At 40.6% G+C, this 19,482-nt stretch overlaps 1 protein-coding gene across 3 annotated transcripts in view; it reads right to left on the bottom strand.

The window, feature by feature from the left end:
- Positions 1-7,507: 7,507 nt before the first annotated feature.
- Positions 7,508-19,482, bottom strand: part of LOC112400027 (recombining binding protein suppressor of hairless) — a 116,314-nt gene continuing 104,339 nt past the window's right edge. For all 3 annotated transcript variants that reach the window (XM_024745543.1, XM_024745542.1, XM_024745544.1), the window contains 6 exons: positions 19,026-19,163; positions 18,758-18,870; positions 12,625-12,765; positions 11,408-11,563; positions 10,912-11,015; positions 7,508-10,751 (listed from right to left, as the gene is read on the bottom strand). In XM_024745543.1, coding sequence (XP_024601311.1) covers positions 10,436-10,751; positions 10,912-11,015; positions 11,408-11,563; positions 12,625-12,765; positions 18,758-18,870; positions 19,026-19,163 — 968 coding nt within the window. In that variant the 3' untranslated portion in view covers positions 7,508-10,435. The remainder of the gene's footprint in view (positions 10,752-10,911; positions 11,016-11,407; positions 11,564-12,624; positions 12,766-18,757; positions 18,871-19,025; positions 19,164-19,482) is intronic.

The following is a 19,482-nucleotide window of genomic DNA, read 5'->3' as shown; positions in this document are numbered from 1 at the left end:
AAGCCCCATGAAGCAGGACTTTATTACATATCTTCAGTTCCTGGCTGGAGAAGAACTAAATTAACTCATTCAGCAAAGTTATTAATACTGAGTAAAGGGCAGAGGCCAGGAATCTTACCAAATGGTAGGTCCCTCCCACAAGGAAAGACATGTGGTACAGGGAACCATTCCCCCTAACAGACATGGCAGGAGATTCTACCTATCGGACCCTGGTAACCTGTTAAATTTAGACACAATCATGAAACAATCAATTCCTACTGCTCGCATGGTTCAGTTACACTAGGGAACCTGCCTGGACTACACTCCTTGCCTTCCATCAGCCCATCCACTCCTCCCTGTTGAAATCCTGGACTGCCTCACTATTGGAGACACCGTTCAAATGCTCCCATCTCGATGCTCCCCTAGATGTTGGTACTGTCTCCAAACCCTTACCTTCCCTAACTCACTCAGGTCCAGAGGGCCTGGGCTTGAATCATAGCTTTGCCACTTAAGGCTGCAGAACCCTAAAAACGACCCTTGCCTTTTTCTTAATTTCTTCATCGATGAAATTAAGGTAATAAAGGCAAGACTTTCTATTAGGACACCAGTTGCAAGTAATATGAACCTATTCGAGTTAATTGAAGCACTGAAGGGAAATGATAAAAATAATGGGTTATCACTTGGAACTCAAGGGCAGGAATACAGCTGAGCCTCAGAAAGGGGCGGGAACTGGGAATGCTCCCACTTTTCTTTGGATGTCTGCTTCATTCTTCTCCCTGCAAACCAGTTCTTTGCTTCTCAGTTGACATGTCAATGTTGACATGTCAAAACAAGGTTCCTGAGATCTCCTGTTTGCTTCTTGCCCAATCACCTGCAGAAAGCATGAGGAAGTCTCTCCAGTGGTTCTATCAGCTGCCATGGGGGTGAGAAAAGCAGGTCAGAGTTCCCGAGAGCTCATCCTGCGGAACGGGCATTTCTCGGGAAGGCTGGAAGGCTAGAGGAGTTGGGAGGGGTTTTGATGATGTGGTTCACCATCTGAGCATCCTTTTCAAAACTGCCTATTAAGTTGACTCAGAAGTTTGAGGAATAAGAAATATTTCATGTAAAGCCCTGAGCACAGAGAATACACTTAATACATTTGACTACAGAATTTATTGTCTGTAGCCCTCCAGAGGAGCTCCCTGGCACCTCTTCCCCAAACCCAGCAACCTCAAATTCCTTTTTGGGGAATTATCTCTTCCCCTGTTGGTTCTAAATCTAGGCCTGTGATCACACAAACCAAAGAGCCCCTGGAGGTTCCTTTTAACTGGCCCTTCCTCTAAGTGCACAGGAACAGGCAAGTGACCTAGGTTCACATGGCCGGTTGCTCTCATCTGCAAATTTGAATCTGAAGCAGCTGACTTAAGGATAAAAGAAAAGAGGGAATGCTCACAGCAGTGGCTCCCTGAGCAGACCACTCCTGAGCAGGAGTGGTTCCTTAACTCACAGGAGCTGCCTTCCTTGTATTTCTAAGCGTGACCCAGGCTGCCCTTCAATCCTTGAGCTTCTGCTATTCTTACAAAATCCCCTTTCCCTAAGTTAACCAGGTTTGGTTTCTGACTTAACTCTTGTAACTCTAATAATGGCTATCGTATTGAAGGTGTATCTTTTCAAATCTTTGAAGTATTAAATGCAAAACCACCATATCACTGTTTTCTTGAATGAGCAGCAAAAAGCCTGGGGACTAAGCTCACGAAGATCCTGGAAGACCCAGGCCAAGCGGCCTCCTGAGCTGGATGGAGAGCAACCACACCAGATACCTGGGCTCTGAGGTAAATACAGGACAATGGCTGAGTGCTCTTCACGCGTGCTTCCTCCCAAGTGCTGTGTGTCATTTACTCCCCAACTATGAATGAGACGAATGAGCAGTGCCAAGCTGCCGAATCTGCCACCCCGAGGACATTTACGATTTGAACACCAATCACTCAGGTCATTGTTTCACACTCTGGTCTCTGAGTTCTGGTCTTACTCGTATGAGGTCCAGAAACTCACTGAAGTTTGAATTAACTGTTAGATTTATTCAGAGATGAAGATCCATTATCTTCACCTGGAAGATGGAAAGGTTTTGAAGTTGTTTTCACCATTATTTTTATCATTTCCCTTCAGTGCTTCAATGAACTCGAATAGGTTCATAGATTTCGAATTCTCTCTAGGGTCGTATAATTTAGCACATATTTATGTGTAAGGCTTGGCCAGGGGGACTAATAACATTAACCAAGAGGTCATGATACTAAAATAATAATAAAAACAAATGAACACCCGGCAACTGGATAGCACTTTCAAGTGAATAAAGCATTTTCAATCTATAATCACGTTTGGGTATTTCAACTTCTCTAGGGCTCGTTTTTTCTCAACTGTGAAATGTGAGGACTAAAATAGAATGGCTGTTCCCTATAAAGTTCCTTAAGACAGAACTTGTCGCAGAACCAGCTCCTAGAAACCCTAGTCCCTGCGCCTTTCTGACTGAGACGTCTCGCATGGCACTTGAGCGTGACTGAGTCACCTGAGCCCGCATCTGAATCCCAGCTCTGCTAAATTTAACGTATGACTTTGGGCAAGTCCTGAGCCTGTGTCTTCACCTCTAAAACGAGCCTATTAGCTCATAGGGTTGTGGTGAGGATTAAACAATGGCCATAAAACAATTCACAAGTGGCCAAAGTGACTTCTCCCTCAATCTTGCCTCTCCCCTTTTCCCTCAGCCCAAGTCTGTTCATTGTCTTGGCTAACTGTTGAGAATTCCCAACCAGAACTTTAAAATGCACGAAACCTAAATACCATTCTATAGATTGGTATCCAGTATACTGAAACTGTAACCCAGAAAGTTTTTAGGAAGGGCCCTGCTATGGACTGAACCGTTCTCCCCCAAATTTCATGCTGAAGCCCTAACTCCCAATGTGACTGTATCTGGAGATGGGCCTTTAGGAGGTAATTTAAGTTAAATGAAGCCATAAAGATGGGGTCCTAAGGGCTGTGGGCTTAAGAAGAGACAGACATGTCTCTCTCTGTGCCATGTGAGCACACAGCAAGAAAGGTAGCCATCTGCAAACCAGTTAAGTGTCCTCACCAGAACCTGACCATGTTGGCACCTTGATCTCAGACTTCCAGTCCTCAGAACCATAAGAAAAATTAATTTCTGTTGTTTAAAGCCACCCAGTACTTTATTATGGCAGCCTGAGCAGACTAAGACAAGCCCTTAGTGAAAATTTTTAAGAAATGGCCACACCCTGAATGAGCTCAGAGCCTAGAACATTACTGGCCATTTAAAAATTCCTGGTTGGGCTTCCCTGGTGGTGCAGCGGTTGAGAGTCCACCTGCCGACGCAGGGGACACGGGTTCGTGCCCTGGTCTGGGAAGATCCCACATGCTGCAGAGCGGCTGGGCCCGTGAGCCATGGCCGCTGAGCCTGTGCGTCCGCAGCCTGTGCTCCGCAACGGGAGAGGCCACAACGGTGAGAGGCCCGTATACCGCAAAAAAAATTAATTAAAAAAAAAAAAATTCCTGGTTGTGTCTTAACTAATTCCAACCTCTGGCACTACCCAGAAATAATAGGGCTAGATATTTATGCTTCTAAGCAAAGAGATGCATATTCCATTATCCTTCACCTGACGGTCTTCTCAAAGATCACACCAGCGCTTCCCTGATGGCGCAGTGGTTGAGAGTCTGCCTGCCAATGCAGGGGACGCAGGTTCGTGCCCCGGTCCGGGAGGATCCCACATGCTGCGGAGCAGCTGGGCCTGTGAGCCATGGACGCTACGCCTGCACGTCCGGAGCCTGTGCTCCGGAACGGGAGAGGCCGCAACAGTGAGAGGCCTGCGTACCGCAAAAAAAAAAAAACTCAGTTGTGAAGGTTTAAGGAGCAGGGGAAAACCACGATCACCGATTTTGTGTCGTGTTGTGAGCAAGGACAAGGAGCACCCTTGTGGGGAGAAAACTTCGTTTCACGATAAAAGAACAGCTGCCAAAAACGGCCCAAGAGGCTGCTGGGAATGACCTCGTCACACTCTACTCCTTTATATGAAGAAGATGGGGCGGGGGCGGCGTTCTGGATTGACAGTCTGGGATTTCAGCACCCGTGGAAATGATCGACCAGGCAGAGGTGCCAGAAATGATGGACCTGCATGTTGACTGTACTCAATGCGCAGGGTAGTAGAATACAAGGAGGTGAAAAGCAGGGACTACGATCAATCATGCCAGAAAGAACCTGATACACACCTAAACCTCATACTTACCTTTTAAAAAACTTGTCATAGAATTCCACATTTTAAAGTGCTACTTCCAAGATTTCTCTAGGTCCTGTTGGGATAAGTTCCTGGACTTGGCCCTATTCAGAACTGGCTGGGAGCGGTAGGACACGGAGATCAAGCCGTGGTGGATGGTGCCTGAAAACTTTACCTTTCCTTTAGAATTTTACATAGAAGAGGACCAGGAGGAGCCCCTCTGTGGCCACCTGGACTCGCACCTGGCCCGCGTCGAGGCGCACAACCAGACCCTCATCCAGCTGGAGACGCGCCTCACGGCCACGAGCCTGACGCACGTCCTCATGTGGGGCTGGTTGAGTTGAGGCAGTGGCTGTTCCACATGATCTGGAGCCTTGGGACTGGGACCCCCAAAGCCGGGCTGGAGGACGCAGGATGCTGCGGCTGGTGTGGCGCCAGCCCCTGACCACGAACCACCTGGCCGAGCCCTCAACCCCGTCCATCGTGCTGGACCCGCCTGGCCTGTTTTCATCCCACAGGAAGGGGAGGACCATCCCTCTTCGGCCTTCTCAGGCTTGCCCTTACCACATGCTTGGTTCTAGATGCCTTTAGATTTCACTGTGTCAGTAAAAGGATTTTGCTCTCCCCTGGGCAGTCGAGACTTGAGGGGGGTTTTGGCTCGGGCATATGGGTAAAAACACCTGAAGGGCACTGACACGAGGCTGCGTTTGTAGCCCAGTCTTGTCCCTCAAAGTGTAAGTCCCCCGGGTGTAAGAAAGTGGTCCACCAGCAAAGATCCAGTAGAACAAGTGGCCCAATGTAAAAAAACAATAAGAATAAAAATAAAGTGCTACTTCCGCAAAGCAAAACATTCTATAAATTCCATTATAAAACAACCTAGCTGTGTTCGTCATGAATGTTTTTTGTTATAGAGTTAAAACCTTGTTCCTTTTCTGTATTAGAAAATACTTACCTGCCTTTTCTTTAAACCAAGATGAGTCATGAGTTCTTACATATGTGTGCAGGACACCTTACACTATTTATTGAACACCTGCGTGCCAGGCACACAAAAAACCTTATCCTTAACACAAAGAACTGTGGATAACTGTCCAGTCTTGCAGGTCCTACGGGAGCTGTGGCACCAGTTCTATCCCCCAGCCGTAAGCTTTAGGGTCTAACCTGTAGGTCAAGACGAAGCACCTCATTTGTACTTTACATACATCAACTTAATTTGTCGTCCTCATTGCTGTCTAGCGCTAAACTAGGGTTTTTCAGGGGTTTTTGTACTGTATCTTTCTAGATTTTTGTTTGTTTAAGGAGAGGACTTGCTTCTGTGATCCCTCACCACTAGCACCTGATGCAGCTTGCCCTCTGCATGTTTTTAACTGGCAACCATCTACGGGTTCAAGGACAAAAAATATACACATATATATACTTAAGGGACTTTTCATTAGGTTGCTTAGAAACTGATCATATACTATGTATAACAAGGGGTAGAAACACATTATTCCCATCTAAATTCTAAACCAAGAAGCTATTACCCAATCTATACGTAGACTGGGAGTTTGGAACTGACGTGCACACACAGCTATATTTAAAATAGATAACCAACAAAGACCTACTGTAAAATAAATAAATAAATTGTTTTTTTTTAAAAAGAAGCTATTACCAATCCTAGCCATTAAAGCCTCACAACTCAAATTCCAACTATATTGTTTCTAAATTATTTAACAATCACTATTTTTAGATGTATTTAGCAAAAATCCTGATAACTTTGCTTATATTTTTTTCTTTTGGGGGAGATCAAATAAATGAACTTGTTATGACTGAAAAAATACGTAACAACTTCCCCCCCTTTACTTTCTGTTTCCCTATTAAACAAAGTACGCTTTCTTTCCAACGAGGAGCTCCCAACAAAAAGGCAAAAACATTCTATGTTCTTTCATACACCAAACCAAATGACAACCTTACACTAGAAAAGCAAGCTACTGTTAAAAAATGCTCTCCAATCTTGAGATTAGCTCGAAAAGTTCCTGAATTGGGAGACAGCCCTTGAATGGCGAAGCCCATTTCCCCGTGAAGAAGAAAGAACCACTCCCCCGCAAAAAAAACTTTCTTTTTAAAGCAGTGTAGTTTAAAACATTAAAAAAGAAAATCAGCACAGCCATCACTTTGATGTGATGTAGATTAGATAGCAAGGTAAGACTGTAAATATACCAACTGTAATATGGAATTTAATTTTATCTCTATGAAGTATTCTGAAATCAAAGACGACATGCATCAGGCACATCCAACAGAAGACTTTTACAATGGTTTACATTTCCTTTTTATTTATTTCTTGAAACTGCCCATATTGCAGGTTTCTCATGGATGAAATATGGAACTGAGCAGATTCTTTTTTCTACAAAATTATGGTATAAACTTGCTCAATTTTCTATCTTATTGCTAATAAACCTTACAGGTGCACAGTTTGTAAAATAAACCCCTTAAGGACTGAATGCATAGAGCATGCTGCAAGGTACAAGAAATAAGCTAAAAATGAGCATATAAACCTACATCTGGACCAACACAGTACTGAATGCTGGCAAACATTTATCACAACACATGGAAAAATTAATAAAAGGAAATACAGTTCAGTCCTGAAAGGGTTAAATAGAAACCCTAATATATTATTGTTTCTAACCATCATCCCACATTACAGTGCTTGAAAACAAAGTCGAAAGTCTGGCACAGAAAATTACACACATTTGTTCAGTACTCATCAGAAACACAGCTGCTTTTGAAATCAAAAATAAGTAACTTAGTTAATAATTGAATAACATTTTGTTTCAAAAAGGAACACCCCCCCACCCCCTGCATGGATTATCTGATTAAACATGACTAGTTAGTTTAGTTCTTAAAACCTGTGTTGGAAATTGAGGGCACAGATGGTACTCGTTTCATTAAAAAAAAACAAAAACAAAAAACCCCCCAAAACAAAAAACTAACCAGTTACAATGGCAAATAAGTCTGTGCAGTACGAGTGACAAATATTTCACTAATTAATATATATATGAGGATGCCTTTAGTCGCCACAGTTTAAGAAAAGTCAGCAGCAGGGTAAATTTTATACTAGTGTTCAACTCTGAAATCATTTAAAATAAAAAGGGCATTTTATATTTAAAGCCTTTAGCTTGCCATCCCAATCTATGTGATCAAATTCAACAGAACTAATAAAAACATATTGGATAACAGACTCAGCTTCTATGCATATTTTCAGAAACTGCATAGAATCATAAGAGCATAGGCTACACTTCTAATACAGAATTAAAAAAAAAAAAGCTTGAATGTACTATACTTTAACTGAAGTGGTTACCATTCTGAGAGTCTTTATAAGGGAAAATGACCAGCATCTCTAACAATGCCACCATTGGAGGAGGGGCCGTGTTCTACCATAACCAGAGGACAAGGCTCCTGAAAATTAAACACTGAAAATAATTCACAAAAAAATTTTAATCAGCTGATAAAAGAACTACTAGTAAACAATAAGCCACAACAGACAAATCATTTCAGTCTTTAGTTTGTGGTATGTAGAATGTCATAAAATAGTGGGGGGGGAGAGTGCCTGTATAAGCATATTCTTGGACTTTTCAAAAAAAAAAGAGGAAAAGGGTTTACAGTCTAATATTTCAATTATCTTATTAAAATAAACAAAGAGCCAAAATTAGATATAGTTAAACAGTAAAAAAGCAAAAGTTAATTTTAATAAAGCCATAAACTTGAAAAAATTATTTTGAGTTGCAATGCTGGGTAGGAATAGCTTGTTCTTCAAAAGCATCTCATCTATTATCAGTTAATTTAATATAATTTGGTAACTAAATACCAAACCTGGGAAGTGGAGGAAACTTGTGGCCCATTCAAAGGAAGGCAGCACTGAAAACATTTCGGCGCTCTGAACAAAAAGCACTGTGTAAAGACTACTTCCAGACTCAACAGAGAGAAGAATAAATACTACTCAGAAACAAGCAAGTTTGCAAGAAAAAGCCAGTAAACAGTTAAAACAAAGAAAGATAAGGCCACAATGAATTCTGCCCTTGGTCACTGAAACAGATTTAAAGTGTGAGGCAGGATTAGCTTACAAGAGAAGCTAGTGACTGGAGCAGACTTAAAGAGAGAAAGGCTATATATAGTATAATGCAGCCTGTGAGTAATTAAAAAGGCTTGCAGTAAAGAGAAGACCACAATAACTTTTATTTAACCACTAACATGTTTTACAAATGACTTCCCCCTTGAAAACTGAGGAAAAAGTGATGTAAAGATGTTAGGAATTGTATTTACAATGGCAGAGTCTGAGCAGAAGAATGAGTAATGAAGATATCAAAGCTGGGGGTGGAGGGGAGTTGGGGGGAAGCTACTAACAATGATGTTTTAAAAAGTCTACTGACGGAAACTTTTCAAAATAGCCCAGGACATCAGAAAGACAATTTCTGTATGGAAACTGCAGGAAGTTAGTTTTGCATTCTTAAGGTACTTGTGGCTCCTGTTTTATGGGACAGTAAAAGCTTACCACAATCTAGAGGTAGTTTTTACTCAAAGAAAGATGACTGTATTACTAGACCATGTCCTGTAACATCACACACACAGTTCCTGTAGAGAACGTAGCCCAATGAGTCTGCTGCAATTTCTAAGACACCGAACATAGGCGTGCCCAAAGTGCAGGAACAAAACCAACGTGAAACTGGTGAGCCCAGCACACACAGCCAGCACACAACCCTGAATGCAGCCAAATCTTAACTGAATGGAGAAGAAATGCTTTCCGAGTAGGAGACATTTGTGAAGATGCTCAGTACTGGGGAAGAGCAAACAAAAAAAGGCAGGGAGAGAAATGGAAAGATAAAGTACATTTGCATTTTTATAATCTTACAGCTATCTGTTCCTAAAGTACTGTCTTCCAGCTATTTTAGTTGGTCATCTAGTAAAAGCATCTTGTTTCAAGGTTACAATGATATTTTGGCCTAGGCTACCCCCCACAAAAGAAAGTAAGTAAAAACATGCTTTTGCTGAGATTTTCCTCATTATACAATAAGGGCACCATCTACCAACTGGTAGCAAATACTTCCGATGATATTTTTTTGTCATATGCCAACAAGGCAGAAAAACACCCTGCTGAATGAAATCACTGGGAATATTCTAGCTTCAAAATAAAATGTTTAACTTACACATAATACAAGTTATGTACAAGATTAGGAGGAGGGAAAACCTGAACAAATCCTGGACCGCATAGATACATTTCTGCACAGGAAAAGGGAAGGGAACACTGTAAAAACCAACATGTTCCACGCCATTAACTCATTAATGACTAAATGGCCACATTTAATTCCAGGTAAATGTTAGAACCTCTTGGATTACAACATAAATACATTTTTTTTAAAAAAAAAGGAACACAGAAATAACTATCAACGGTGTCTGAGAATAGAGACTAAATCAACGTACGTTGCATGTATTGCAGGCAAGGCAGAGGCATTTTTTTTAAAGCTTTTGCACAGACTTCAAATAATCTTAAAAGAAATATGCAGGCCTTTACAAGATTTGAATTGCTGAAATCAAAACACCTTCCACTCATGAAAAGTCATAAGACTTCAGCTTTTAAAGAAAATAATAAAATAAAAAGAACAGTTCCAGCCTTAGACCAAAAAGACCTGGAGGAGTATGGTAATTAGATTAAACAAGCATGGTCAGGCTTGGAACCTGAATGTACTTAAGAGCAAAAGCTCAAAGGGGGTAGGGAGGAGAACAACCTATTTGGTAACAAAGGTGTACTATATATACTGTGATATAAAAAAGGTATGGTGAAAATGTACCTTTTACTAAAGCTTATACAAGTTCCTTGGTCCATAAAAACTATGTTAGATTTTCGTCTTCTAGTTTGATTACCTTTTACTCCAGCCACATCTCTATTTCTTGCCCATTTAAACAAAACCAAACAAAAACCAACCAAACAAAAATAACAGCTGAAAAAAATCAATTTCCAAAAGTTTGCACATTCTGATGTTTTTTGTTTGTTTTACTGTGGCTTCTGCACTTCAAATCAGCACTTGCAGGTAATGGGGTTTTTGAATAGTATCACCGGGTATGAAAAGTCTTCCCAAGAAACCACAAAAGATTGTTCATTTTTTTCTTTCTTTTTTGGTCAACATTTTGCCGCACTCAAGTCAGTGTAAGTCCTAGCAAAAAGACGGTAGTTAGGACACAACTGTTGCTGTAGATGACGTGACATTGGTTGAATTTGTGCTGACATTTGTGTAACTCCCCTCGCTGTTTGTGTTTGACTCATTAGGGGGCACTTGGCTAGAGTTGGCTCGAAGGATTGCTCCCGCCGCGCTGCAATGTGGCCGTGGCCCCGGTTCTGGGGTGTAGGTAAAGGTAAGCCTGGTGGAATAAATGATTCCATCATTACGGACCAAAGTTACTGGAACCTGGACTGGCTGCCGGACCCATCTCCAACCTTCTCGGAATGCAGAAATGTCTGGGACAACACAGAGCATACTCTCTCCACATCTGAGAAGGAATTAGAAATCACTTAAAAGCACAGAAAATTTTAGAACCGAAACTTAAAACAAGGTTGCTTAAATACAGGACAACCAATATTAGGAAAGAGTCTCATGAACCCACACCCCCATCAAAAACTCTAGATGATGTAAAAAATTATATTAAGTACCTGTACATAGTTTCAGCTTCTACATCCCCAAACCACACTCGTAAATTTGGAGTGAAATTCTGTCCTGTAAGTTCAAGCATTGCTACGTCCCCACCGCCATTCAACTGCAATTCACAGAAAATCAGAACAATGTTGAGAAAACTTTTCATTTTTCATTAAAGTACAGTTTCTCATTCGACTATCATGTGCAAAAAAATGGATAAATAAAATGCTTCTTTTAAATGACATGATTATAAAGACAAAGTGAACTAAAAATATCGCAAGCTAATATACAAACTGATTTACATTTAAATTTTCTTGCATAAAATTATGTTCCTCTCGTTTTCTTTTTTTAAAAAATCAACAAATGATGTGTAACAAAACCTCCAAAAAAAAAAAAAAAACTCCAAATCACAAGATTTGGAGAAAAATCAAATTTATTGTGAAATAAAATTATGCCGTGTCATAGCTGAGATCAGTTGCAAAGAGCTAAAAGTCAACTTGTAAGTGGTCTCACCTGAAGACTCTCTACAACAGGCACCGGTGTGACTGGGGCAAGGACAGGGCCCATCCCCTCGTAAAATGTATACTCTGCCTTATCCGTACTAATGATTGTCCAGGAAGCGCCATCATTTATCATCTCTTTATTTGGTTCTTTTGGGCATGGAGTGGCCTTATGAAAAAATTGGTTAGAAATTGAGTTTTATATACACTGCAGTATAAGACACTTTAACAAAGTAACACTCATAGACTGGCATTAACATGAAGAGAATTTAGTACAAATTTATAAACTTCCCAAGCACGATGCTTCGCCAATCCCTAAACAAACAGAATATTAACATGGAAACCTCACATATTGCAGGTTTTATTTTAATACAAAATATTTCAGTGACATACTAAAAACTAATAATACCTTCAGAATAACCATTTAAGTAAGAGTATACCAGTACCTGTATAATTTCTTTAATAAAAGATCAGTATCTGTGATGTAAATAGCTGTTTAAAACTCTTTAGGGATCCCTGAGAGAGAGAGAATGGGAGCCCCCTCCTGCTCAGAGAACAGCTAGAAACTTATGTACTTTCAGCTGGAAGGAACCGAGATACTGACTGACAATCCCCTACCCCTATCTCGAAACACCTAGGCCAGACCATCAGTGCTGGGTTGAGGAGACTGGCTGTGTGTGCATCTCTCTGGAAAGTCTCCAGATGTTCAGAAATGAGTTTCATGTGGAAGTATAACTATTCTAATAAGTCATCTGTTCATGTCCTAAATGTCCTCATGAAAGCCTTCTGAGTAAATATAGTTAAAAATTAGCTTTTGAAATGTGTCATTACTGTCTTAGAAGACCCCAATATAAATCTGATGAGAATTATGGCGCTTCTCCAAAATAGGCATGTATCATATACAATGTTGTCTGCACATAATTTCAGGTGATTTACTGAATACCCAACATCTAGTTTTGGATAATCTGAGGGGCTCTTTGTTCCTCAGAACTACATGTTAACTGCTTCTCTTAAAACATTTTCATAGTTTTGAGTTCTTCCTTGATGTAGGATGACTGCTATATCCGAGGAACATGTGGGCTAAGGACCCTTGAACTTGAGACAAATATCTGAACACACAGCTTCATGTATTTGGATACAATTAACATTAAGCGAGAGTTTCATGTTTCTAAATGCTGCTAACCTAATAGTTTGCACATTTTAGATTTTACCAGTAATTTAAAAACATACCTGAAACTGAATTATTCTTTCTTGAGAAAGGCACAAGTACATTCTTTCTGTATCCTTAAGGTAAAATGCACATTTATGGAGCTGTGACACAGGATCATCTGCATCCAGTAATGCGGTCTGCTTATCAACTTTCCTAATTATCTGTATTTCAACAATTAATAAAGAAAAGATCATCACATATGGAGTTTTCATTTCGTACACTGTCAAGAGTACACAGAAAGAATCTGCTATATAATAATACACCACAGGTATTTGTAACATACCTACATACACAAAAGAATTTACAAACAATAAAGCTAGGTATAAGAATACTTTTAGATTGCAAGCATGTTAAGAATGTAGAGATGTTACCTTTTTCCTTGAACTCCTAAAAAAATAGGGCAGACTGGCACCTGTTTTCTAGATCAGTGGTTTTCAAACTTTAATGTCCATACAAACCATCTGGGGTTCCTGTTAAACACACATCTGTTCTGATCCCACAGATCACATACGGGGCCTGATATTCTGCATTCTAGCAAATTTCCAGCTGATGTTAATCCTGACCTTTCCAATAATATACAACGACAAATATTCCAACATCAAAGGGGAAATTATCTCTAAAGGCCACTATGGGTGTGCTAGTCGGTACCTAAGTCCAGTATCATACTTATATGTTGTTTTAATTTTTAACCTAAAAGAGGTTATCATTTTGCAGATTAGGAAACAGGCTCAGAGGTCAGGTTAAGTTCCTCAAAATCACTTGGTTAGTAGCTCAGGGACCAGAATATGATTCCAAGGCAGGCTGCTTGTCCAGCCTGAACTCTTTCCATTACACACTATGACCTTATAATCCAAATATTCCACAAAACACATATGGATATCTGAAAGATAATCCTATCAAACCCTAGACATTACTTATCACATGGAAGGTAATCACTAAGTGTTTGAGGACTATGAAAATCACTCCCAACAGCATACAAACATGTTAGAACTATTTCTCATCTAAAATCAGAAGAAACCCCTTCCTTGACTACACATCCCTGTCCTTCCCTCTCACCACCCTGTTTCTCTGCTCTCCTTTACATCAAAACTCCTCTTCCTCACCACCCCAACTCCTGAAATCTCTCCAGCCTTTTGTCTCAAAATTGCTCTTGGTGAGGCCACTAAGGACTTCAAGACAGTTGAATCCCATAAGCACTTCTCTGTCATCTTATTAGCTTTCTCAGAGGCATCCGACCCACACATTCTTCCTTCGGGGATACACCTGCTCTAACCAGCCTTTAGTCTCCACAGCCGAGTCCCCAAATCTCTTCTCCTCTATCCATACTCTATACTTTCTATACTATTTAGAAGTTGGCAACTCCTAAATTTGTATTTCCGGCCATAGCCTTTCTCAGGCACTCGACGTGTATATTTAACTACCTATTCAACAGTTACACTGAAAATGTCTATTAATAGGCATCTCAATCTTAATCAAAAACAGAATTTTTTATTTCTTCCTAAATGTGATCCTCCCTCAACTCATAGCTCAATAAATGACACCACGTTCACTCAATCCTAAAACTGTGGAGTCATCCTTGACTCCTTGCTTTCTCTTATACCCAAGCTGTCAACAAATTGTTAGGTCTACCTTCAAACAAATCGGTCACCTCTCATCACCTTTCCAGTACCATCCTAGTCTAAGGTACCATCATCAACTTCCTGCCCGAATTTTGACAAAAGCCCAACCACCTTTCTCTTTGTTTCCACAGCTATATCCCTATGCTCTCTTATCCACAAAGCAGCCAGAATTATTCTTCCAAACATAAACCAACCATCATTCCCTGTTTAAAACTCTCCAGTGGGGACTTCCCTGGTGGCGCAGTGGTTAAGAAGCCGCCTGCCAACGCAGAGGACACGGGTTTGATCCCTGGCCCAGGAAGATGCCACATGCCACAAGCAACTAAGCCCGTGTGCCACAACTACTGAGCCTGGGCTCTATAGCCCACAAGCCACAACTACTGAGCCCGTGCACTGCAACTACTGAAGCCCACACGCCCTAGGGCCTGTGTACCTCAACTACTGAGCCTGCGTGCCGCAACTACTGAAGCCCACGCACCAAGAGCCCGTGCTCCACAACAAGAGAAGCCACCGCAACGAGAAGCCCGTGCACCACAATGAAGAGTAGCCCCCACTCGCTACAACTAGAGAAAAGCCCACGCACAGCAATGAAGACCCAATGCAGCCAAAAAAAAAAAAAAACCACACACACACACACAAAACCCTCCAGTGGCCTCCTATCTTACACAGATAACAGAAAGTCCGTAGTGTAGATAGAGAGAGGGACTCGACAAGATGTTGCCCATGGCTAACCTTGCAGAATCATGTCCTGGCACTTCCCCCCCGCACCCCGACTTGGCTCTAGCTACAATGGCTTCCTTTCTAGTCCTCACACATTCCTGTCTTAAGTTCTTTTTGCCCTCATTCTGTCAGCCTGAAATGCTCCTCACCCAGTTTCTGCTTTCCCAACTTCATTCTGGTCTCTGTTCAAATAGCCCCACTTCAAAAAGACTTCTCTGACCACTCTAAGCACTCCCATTTCCCTATCCCTTTATCCTGTTTTAATGTCTTATCACTTACATTAACCTTTTAATACATTATATGGGTATTTCTTTAGCTGGTTTTCGTTGACATCCCTTCCAAAATGTAAGCTCCGGGCTTCTCGGGTGGCGCAGTGGTTAAGAATCCGCCTGCCAATGCAGGGGACACAGGTTCGAACCCTGGTCCGGGAAGATCCCGCATGACGCGGAGCAACTAAGCCCGTGCAACTACTGAGCCTGTGCTCTAGAGCCCACGAGCCACAACTACTGAGCCCGCATGCCACAACTACTGAAGCCCACGTGCCTCACGTGCCTAGAGCCTGTGCTCTGCCACAAGAGAAGCCACTGCGATGAGAAGCCTGCTCGCCTCAACTAGAGAAAGCCCACACATAGCAACGAAGACCCAATGTGGCCAAAAATAAATAATAAAATAAAATAAATTAATTACAAAAAAATGTAAGCTCCAAAAGGAAAGAAAGTCTACCTTGTTCACCAATGTATCTCCAGCATCTAGACAGTTCCTGGCCCATGAGTTCAGGGCTATGTGTAGAATGCACGTATGCATGTAGGACGGTAATACTTTGCTCCACAATGGACATCCTTAACAGTAGCTACTCACAAGATATTGTGAGGACTAAATGAATCAATATATGTAAAAGTGCTCAGAACAGTGCTATTAATATTATGCAATATTATTGGGTTTTTATTACTTGATTCACACCGGACATATTCCAAGATGATTTTTCTTTACTTAAGCCACAGCTATTAAAAATCCTAATCTTTTAAAGTCAACATTCTTCATATTTACACATTTTTAGCTCTGCAGTTTATCAGAATATTTGTCATTCTACTCACATCACCACTAATTTTTGAGTTTAAAGGGAGACAATATACTTTTAGCAATTACAGCTTCTAAGGTATTCTGTGAGACTAATTAAACTCAAGCAAAATGTTTCCATTCAATGCTAGTCTTAAAGGTGTATTTAAATTTAATGATGTTTGGATTTTAGGGAAATAAGTGAATTTTGAATGTTGTAAGTTTAAAGCTTACTGTAAGTCTACCACACTCAACTATGACTTCACCACGTAAGAGTCAACATTTGCCCATGACACTGTCATTTCTGTAATCCACTGTTTCTCCACTTCTTAGTAGTAATAAGCATATTGAGAACATGGGCCATGTTTGGTTCAATTTTATTTCCCATAATAGTTCTCTGGACATAGAAACTGCTGAATGACCTAGTCTCACCAATAAAGAAACCAAATATGTCCCCTACTATTTGGTATCAAACTTGCTGTCATCATTTCTAATTATTAAGAATAGGAAAGAAATCTGAGAAACCAGATAGTACGAATGTTCTAACAAGCTACGTGTGATGAATTCTACATTCATAAAACATCAGATGTTACTCCAACCAGCTCTCTCTCTTCTACGCTGGCTTTGTAGGTTACTGGTACAGTATTTTCTATATTTCTGAGGTAAACAGGATACAGCTCTTAAGGACAGAAAACATATCTTATTCATATTCCTAGACTATACCTGGTAAATGCCCAGGCTCAATTCATGTCGCTGATTAGTTTACCTAACAGATTTTAGATGTCCCAAACCTCTGGGGCATCTGACAGCCTTGAGGAAGTGGGATAAATACTAACCAGTGTTTCTTGTTAGTTGGCTAGACCTACATAGACTATGTCTGTTTTTAAAGTATCCTAAAAACCAGGATTTCTCATTAGAACATTCATCCCATTGAAACTTGGTCTTGGAGGGAGAGTGTTTTCCAAGCAAAGATCTCCAATAAGGCTAATATTCTAGGAAGCATAGCATGCAATGTTCAGATATTAAGACAGTGTCATCCTTCTTGAAAGCACATGAAAGCCTCCTCTGAAAAACGTGCCTTTGTTGAAAACTGCACGTAAGTGGAGGTATAGGAGGGCATGAAGTAGTGCAGACCATATAAAGCCTAGCTATGTCTCTGAGGAATCTAATTCCTCAGTCACACAATCTCTAGAAAGAGGTATTTATCGGGTACATTGTTAACGATGGTACTACAACTTTTCCTAAGGCATTCTCTGGATCAGGTTTTTTATTGCAACATTTTTATAATCAGAGCCCCATACTTTTATATGTTGAAAATATTCAATTAAAGATGATGTTCAAGGGGCTTCCCTGGTGGCGCAGTGGTTGAGAATCCGCCTGCCAATGCAGGGGACACGGTCCAGAAAGATTCCACATGCCGCAAAGCAACTAAACCCGTGCGCCACAACTACCGAGCCTGTGCTCTACAGCCCATGAGCCACAACTACTGAGCCCGTGTGCTGCAACTACTGAAGCCCGTGCGCCTAGAGCCCATGCTCCACGACAAGAGAAGCCACTGCAATGAGAAGCCCGCTCACTGCAACAAAGAGTAGCTCCCGCCCACCGCAACTAGAGAAAGCCCACGTGCAGCAGCGAAGACCCAACACAGCCAAAAATAAATAAGTTTATTAAAAAAAAAAAGATGACCTTCAAGCAAGGCAGACCGGTACTTTACATGAAACTAAGTGAAAACACTATTTTAAGATTTGAGTCTGTCTTCTAAGTGGCCATATATAAGCTGTTGCTGATCAGAGGCAAAGGCCTCTGAATAGTGATTCTATAGTACAAGCATTTAATACCAAAGCAAATAAACATTATCCTTGGAATACAGTGACACATAATGAATGAAAAGAGAAGAACCTGAGTAAATGTTGATTCAGCTTGTTTTTTGGTGTGTCTTCCTTTCTAATTTATGCACCCTTCTTTCCTTACCTTTCCCCTTTTTATAATTTGCCTCAGGTTCAAGGTTTTGTAAATTTATATTACTATGTTTCACATATTTTGGCTTATGAAGTTGAAATGGGAAATAAAATCACCTTGTACAACCATGACACAGAAAAATATAAAACAAAAACAATAATATGATGCATTTACTTAGATAGTTATAGATCAACCCAGCTCCTGCTGAAATAGTCCCAGAAAAGATCAGCCAATGAAATACTTCACCAAAGAGATACAAAGCATATTCAGGCAAGTAATACTAAAAGTTCTTCCATTCACTTAACCCCCTCCCCCAACCTGACCTTGAATCAAACTTACTCATAAACCCCCTCCATCTTTAATATAACTAAATTGTGTTCTGCTTCAGAAAAGGAGGGGGAAGATGACAAAGGGTATATGAGGGGCTTTTGCTTCATTCTGCTAAGAAAAGCAGTTTTTTACAGTTTTAAAAAGCCCCAAACACTATGCCTCTCTACCAGAGTAAGAAACACCAATTTTATTTAATTTTTAAATCCATCTTCCTTTGGGAGAATAAAATAATAAAAATTATGCTTATATTTTTAAAGAAATTTGAAATTCTATGCTTTTGAAAACTTGGTCCTGTGTTGGGATGAAGCAGGTACCACAAAGAATGAATAATGTATCTACATTAGTTAAGAAAATAAATCCTAATGTAACTTTATAGTGCCCTCTATTGAACATATCCAGATATACAACCAAAAAGGGAAAAGGCCACCAACATTTATTACAAACAGTCATGAAGTCATTAAGGCCATACCAATCTTGGGAGTGCCATGCCAGTAACTGAACACACAAGTTTGACTGTTTGTCCATAATGGATGTATCCATCGCGGACTGTGAATTCTTCTCCTTCTGATTCATCGTCATCCACTGCAGTGCAATGGAAACAGACCAAATTATCATCTTTTAGAACTTATTAATCTGCTTATAAAAATGACAAAACTTAATATATCTGTATGTCTTATTAGTAAAAAGAATTTAAAAATTTCACACGAAAAAAATCAAATGCATATTTTTATACTCACAGAGATGAATGTAAAATGCTCCCCACTGCTGAGAACTGGCATGGAAATCACCTCCTTCTACATGCAAGCATCTGGTACTAACTGTCTGGGATCGAAGTCGATTAAACAGAGCCACCTTTGTTCCTGAGGCAATGCATACTGCAAAGAAAACACAGCTCCTATTTATGTGAGTGGGGTTTGGGGGCGGGGCAACAGTGGAGAGCAAGAAGGGACCAGTACCCAGTGAATCAGGACTATGCATTACTATCATTTAATAATTAATGGATTCTGCTAACAATTTTTTTAACCCTCTAAGAAAATACAGATGATACCCCCCAAAATCAAGTTAACTCTTTATCAATAATGTCAAGCTAAAGATATATAATATGTCCATAAAAATCTTTTTTTTTTTTTTGCGGTACGTGGGCCCCTCACTGTTGAGGCCTCTCCCGTTGCGGAGCACAGGCTCCTGACACGC

This window comes from Neophocaena asiaeorientalis, unplaced genomic scaffold, assembly GCF_003031525.2.
Source record: "Neophocaena asiaeorientalis asiaeorientalis breed wild unplaced genomic scaffold, Neophocaena_asiaeorientalis_V1.1 scaffold397, whole genome shotgun sequence".
Taxonomy (NCBI): Eukaryota; Metazoa; Chordata; class Mammalia; order Artiodactyla; family Phocoenidae; genus Neophocaena; species Neophocaena asiaeorientalis.
Note: the sequence above shows the minus strand (reverse complement) of the source record. Positions and strands in the feature narration are given on the sequence as shown.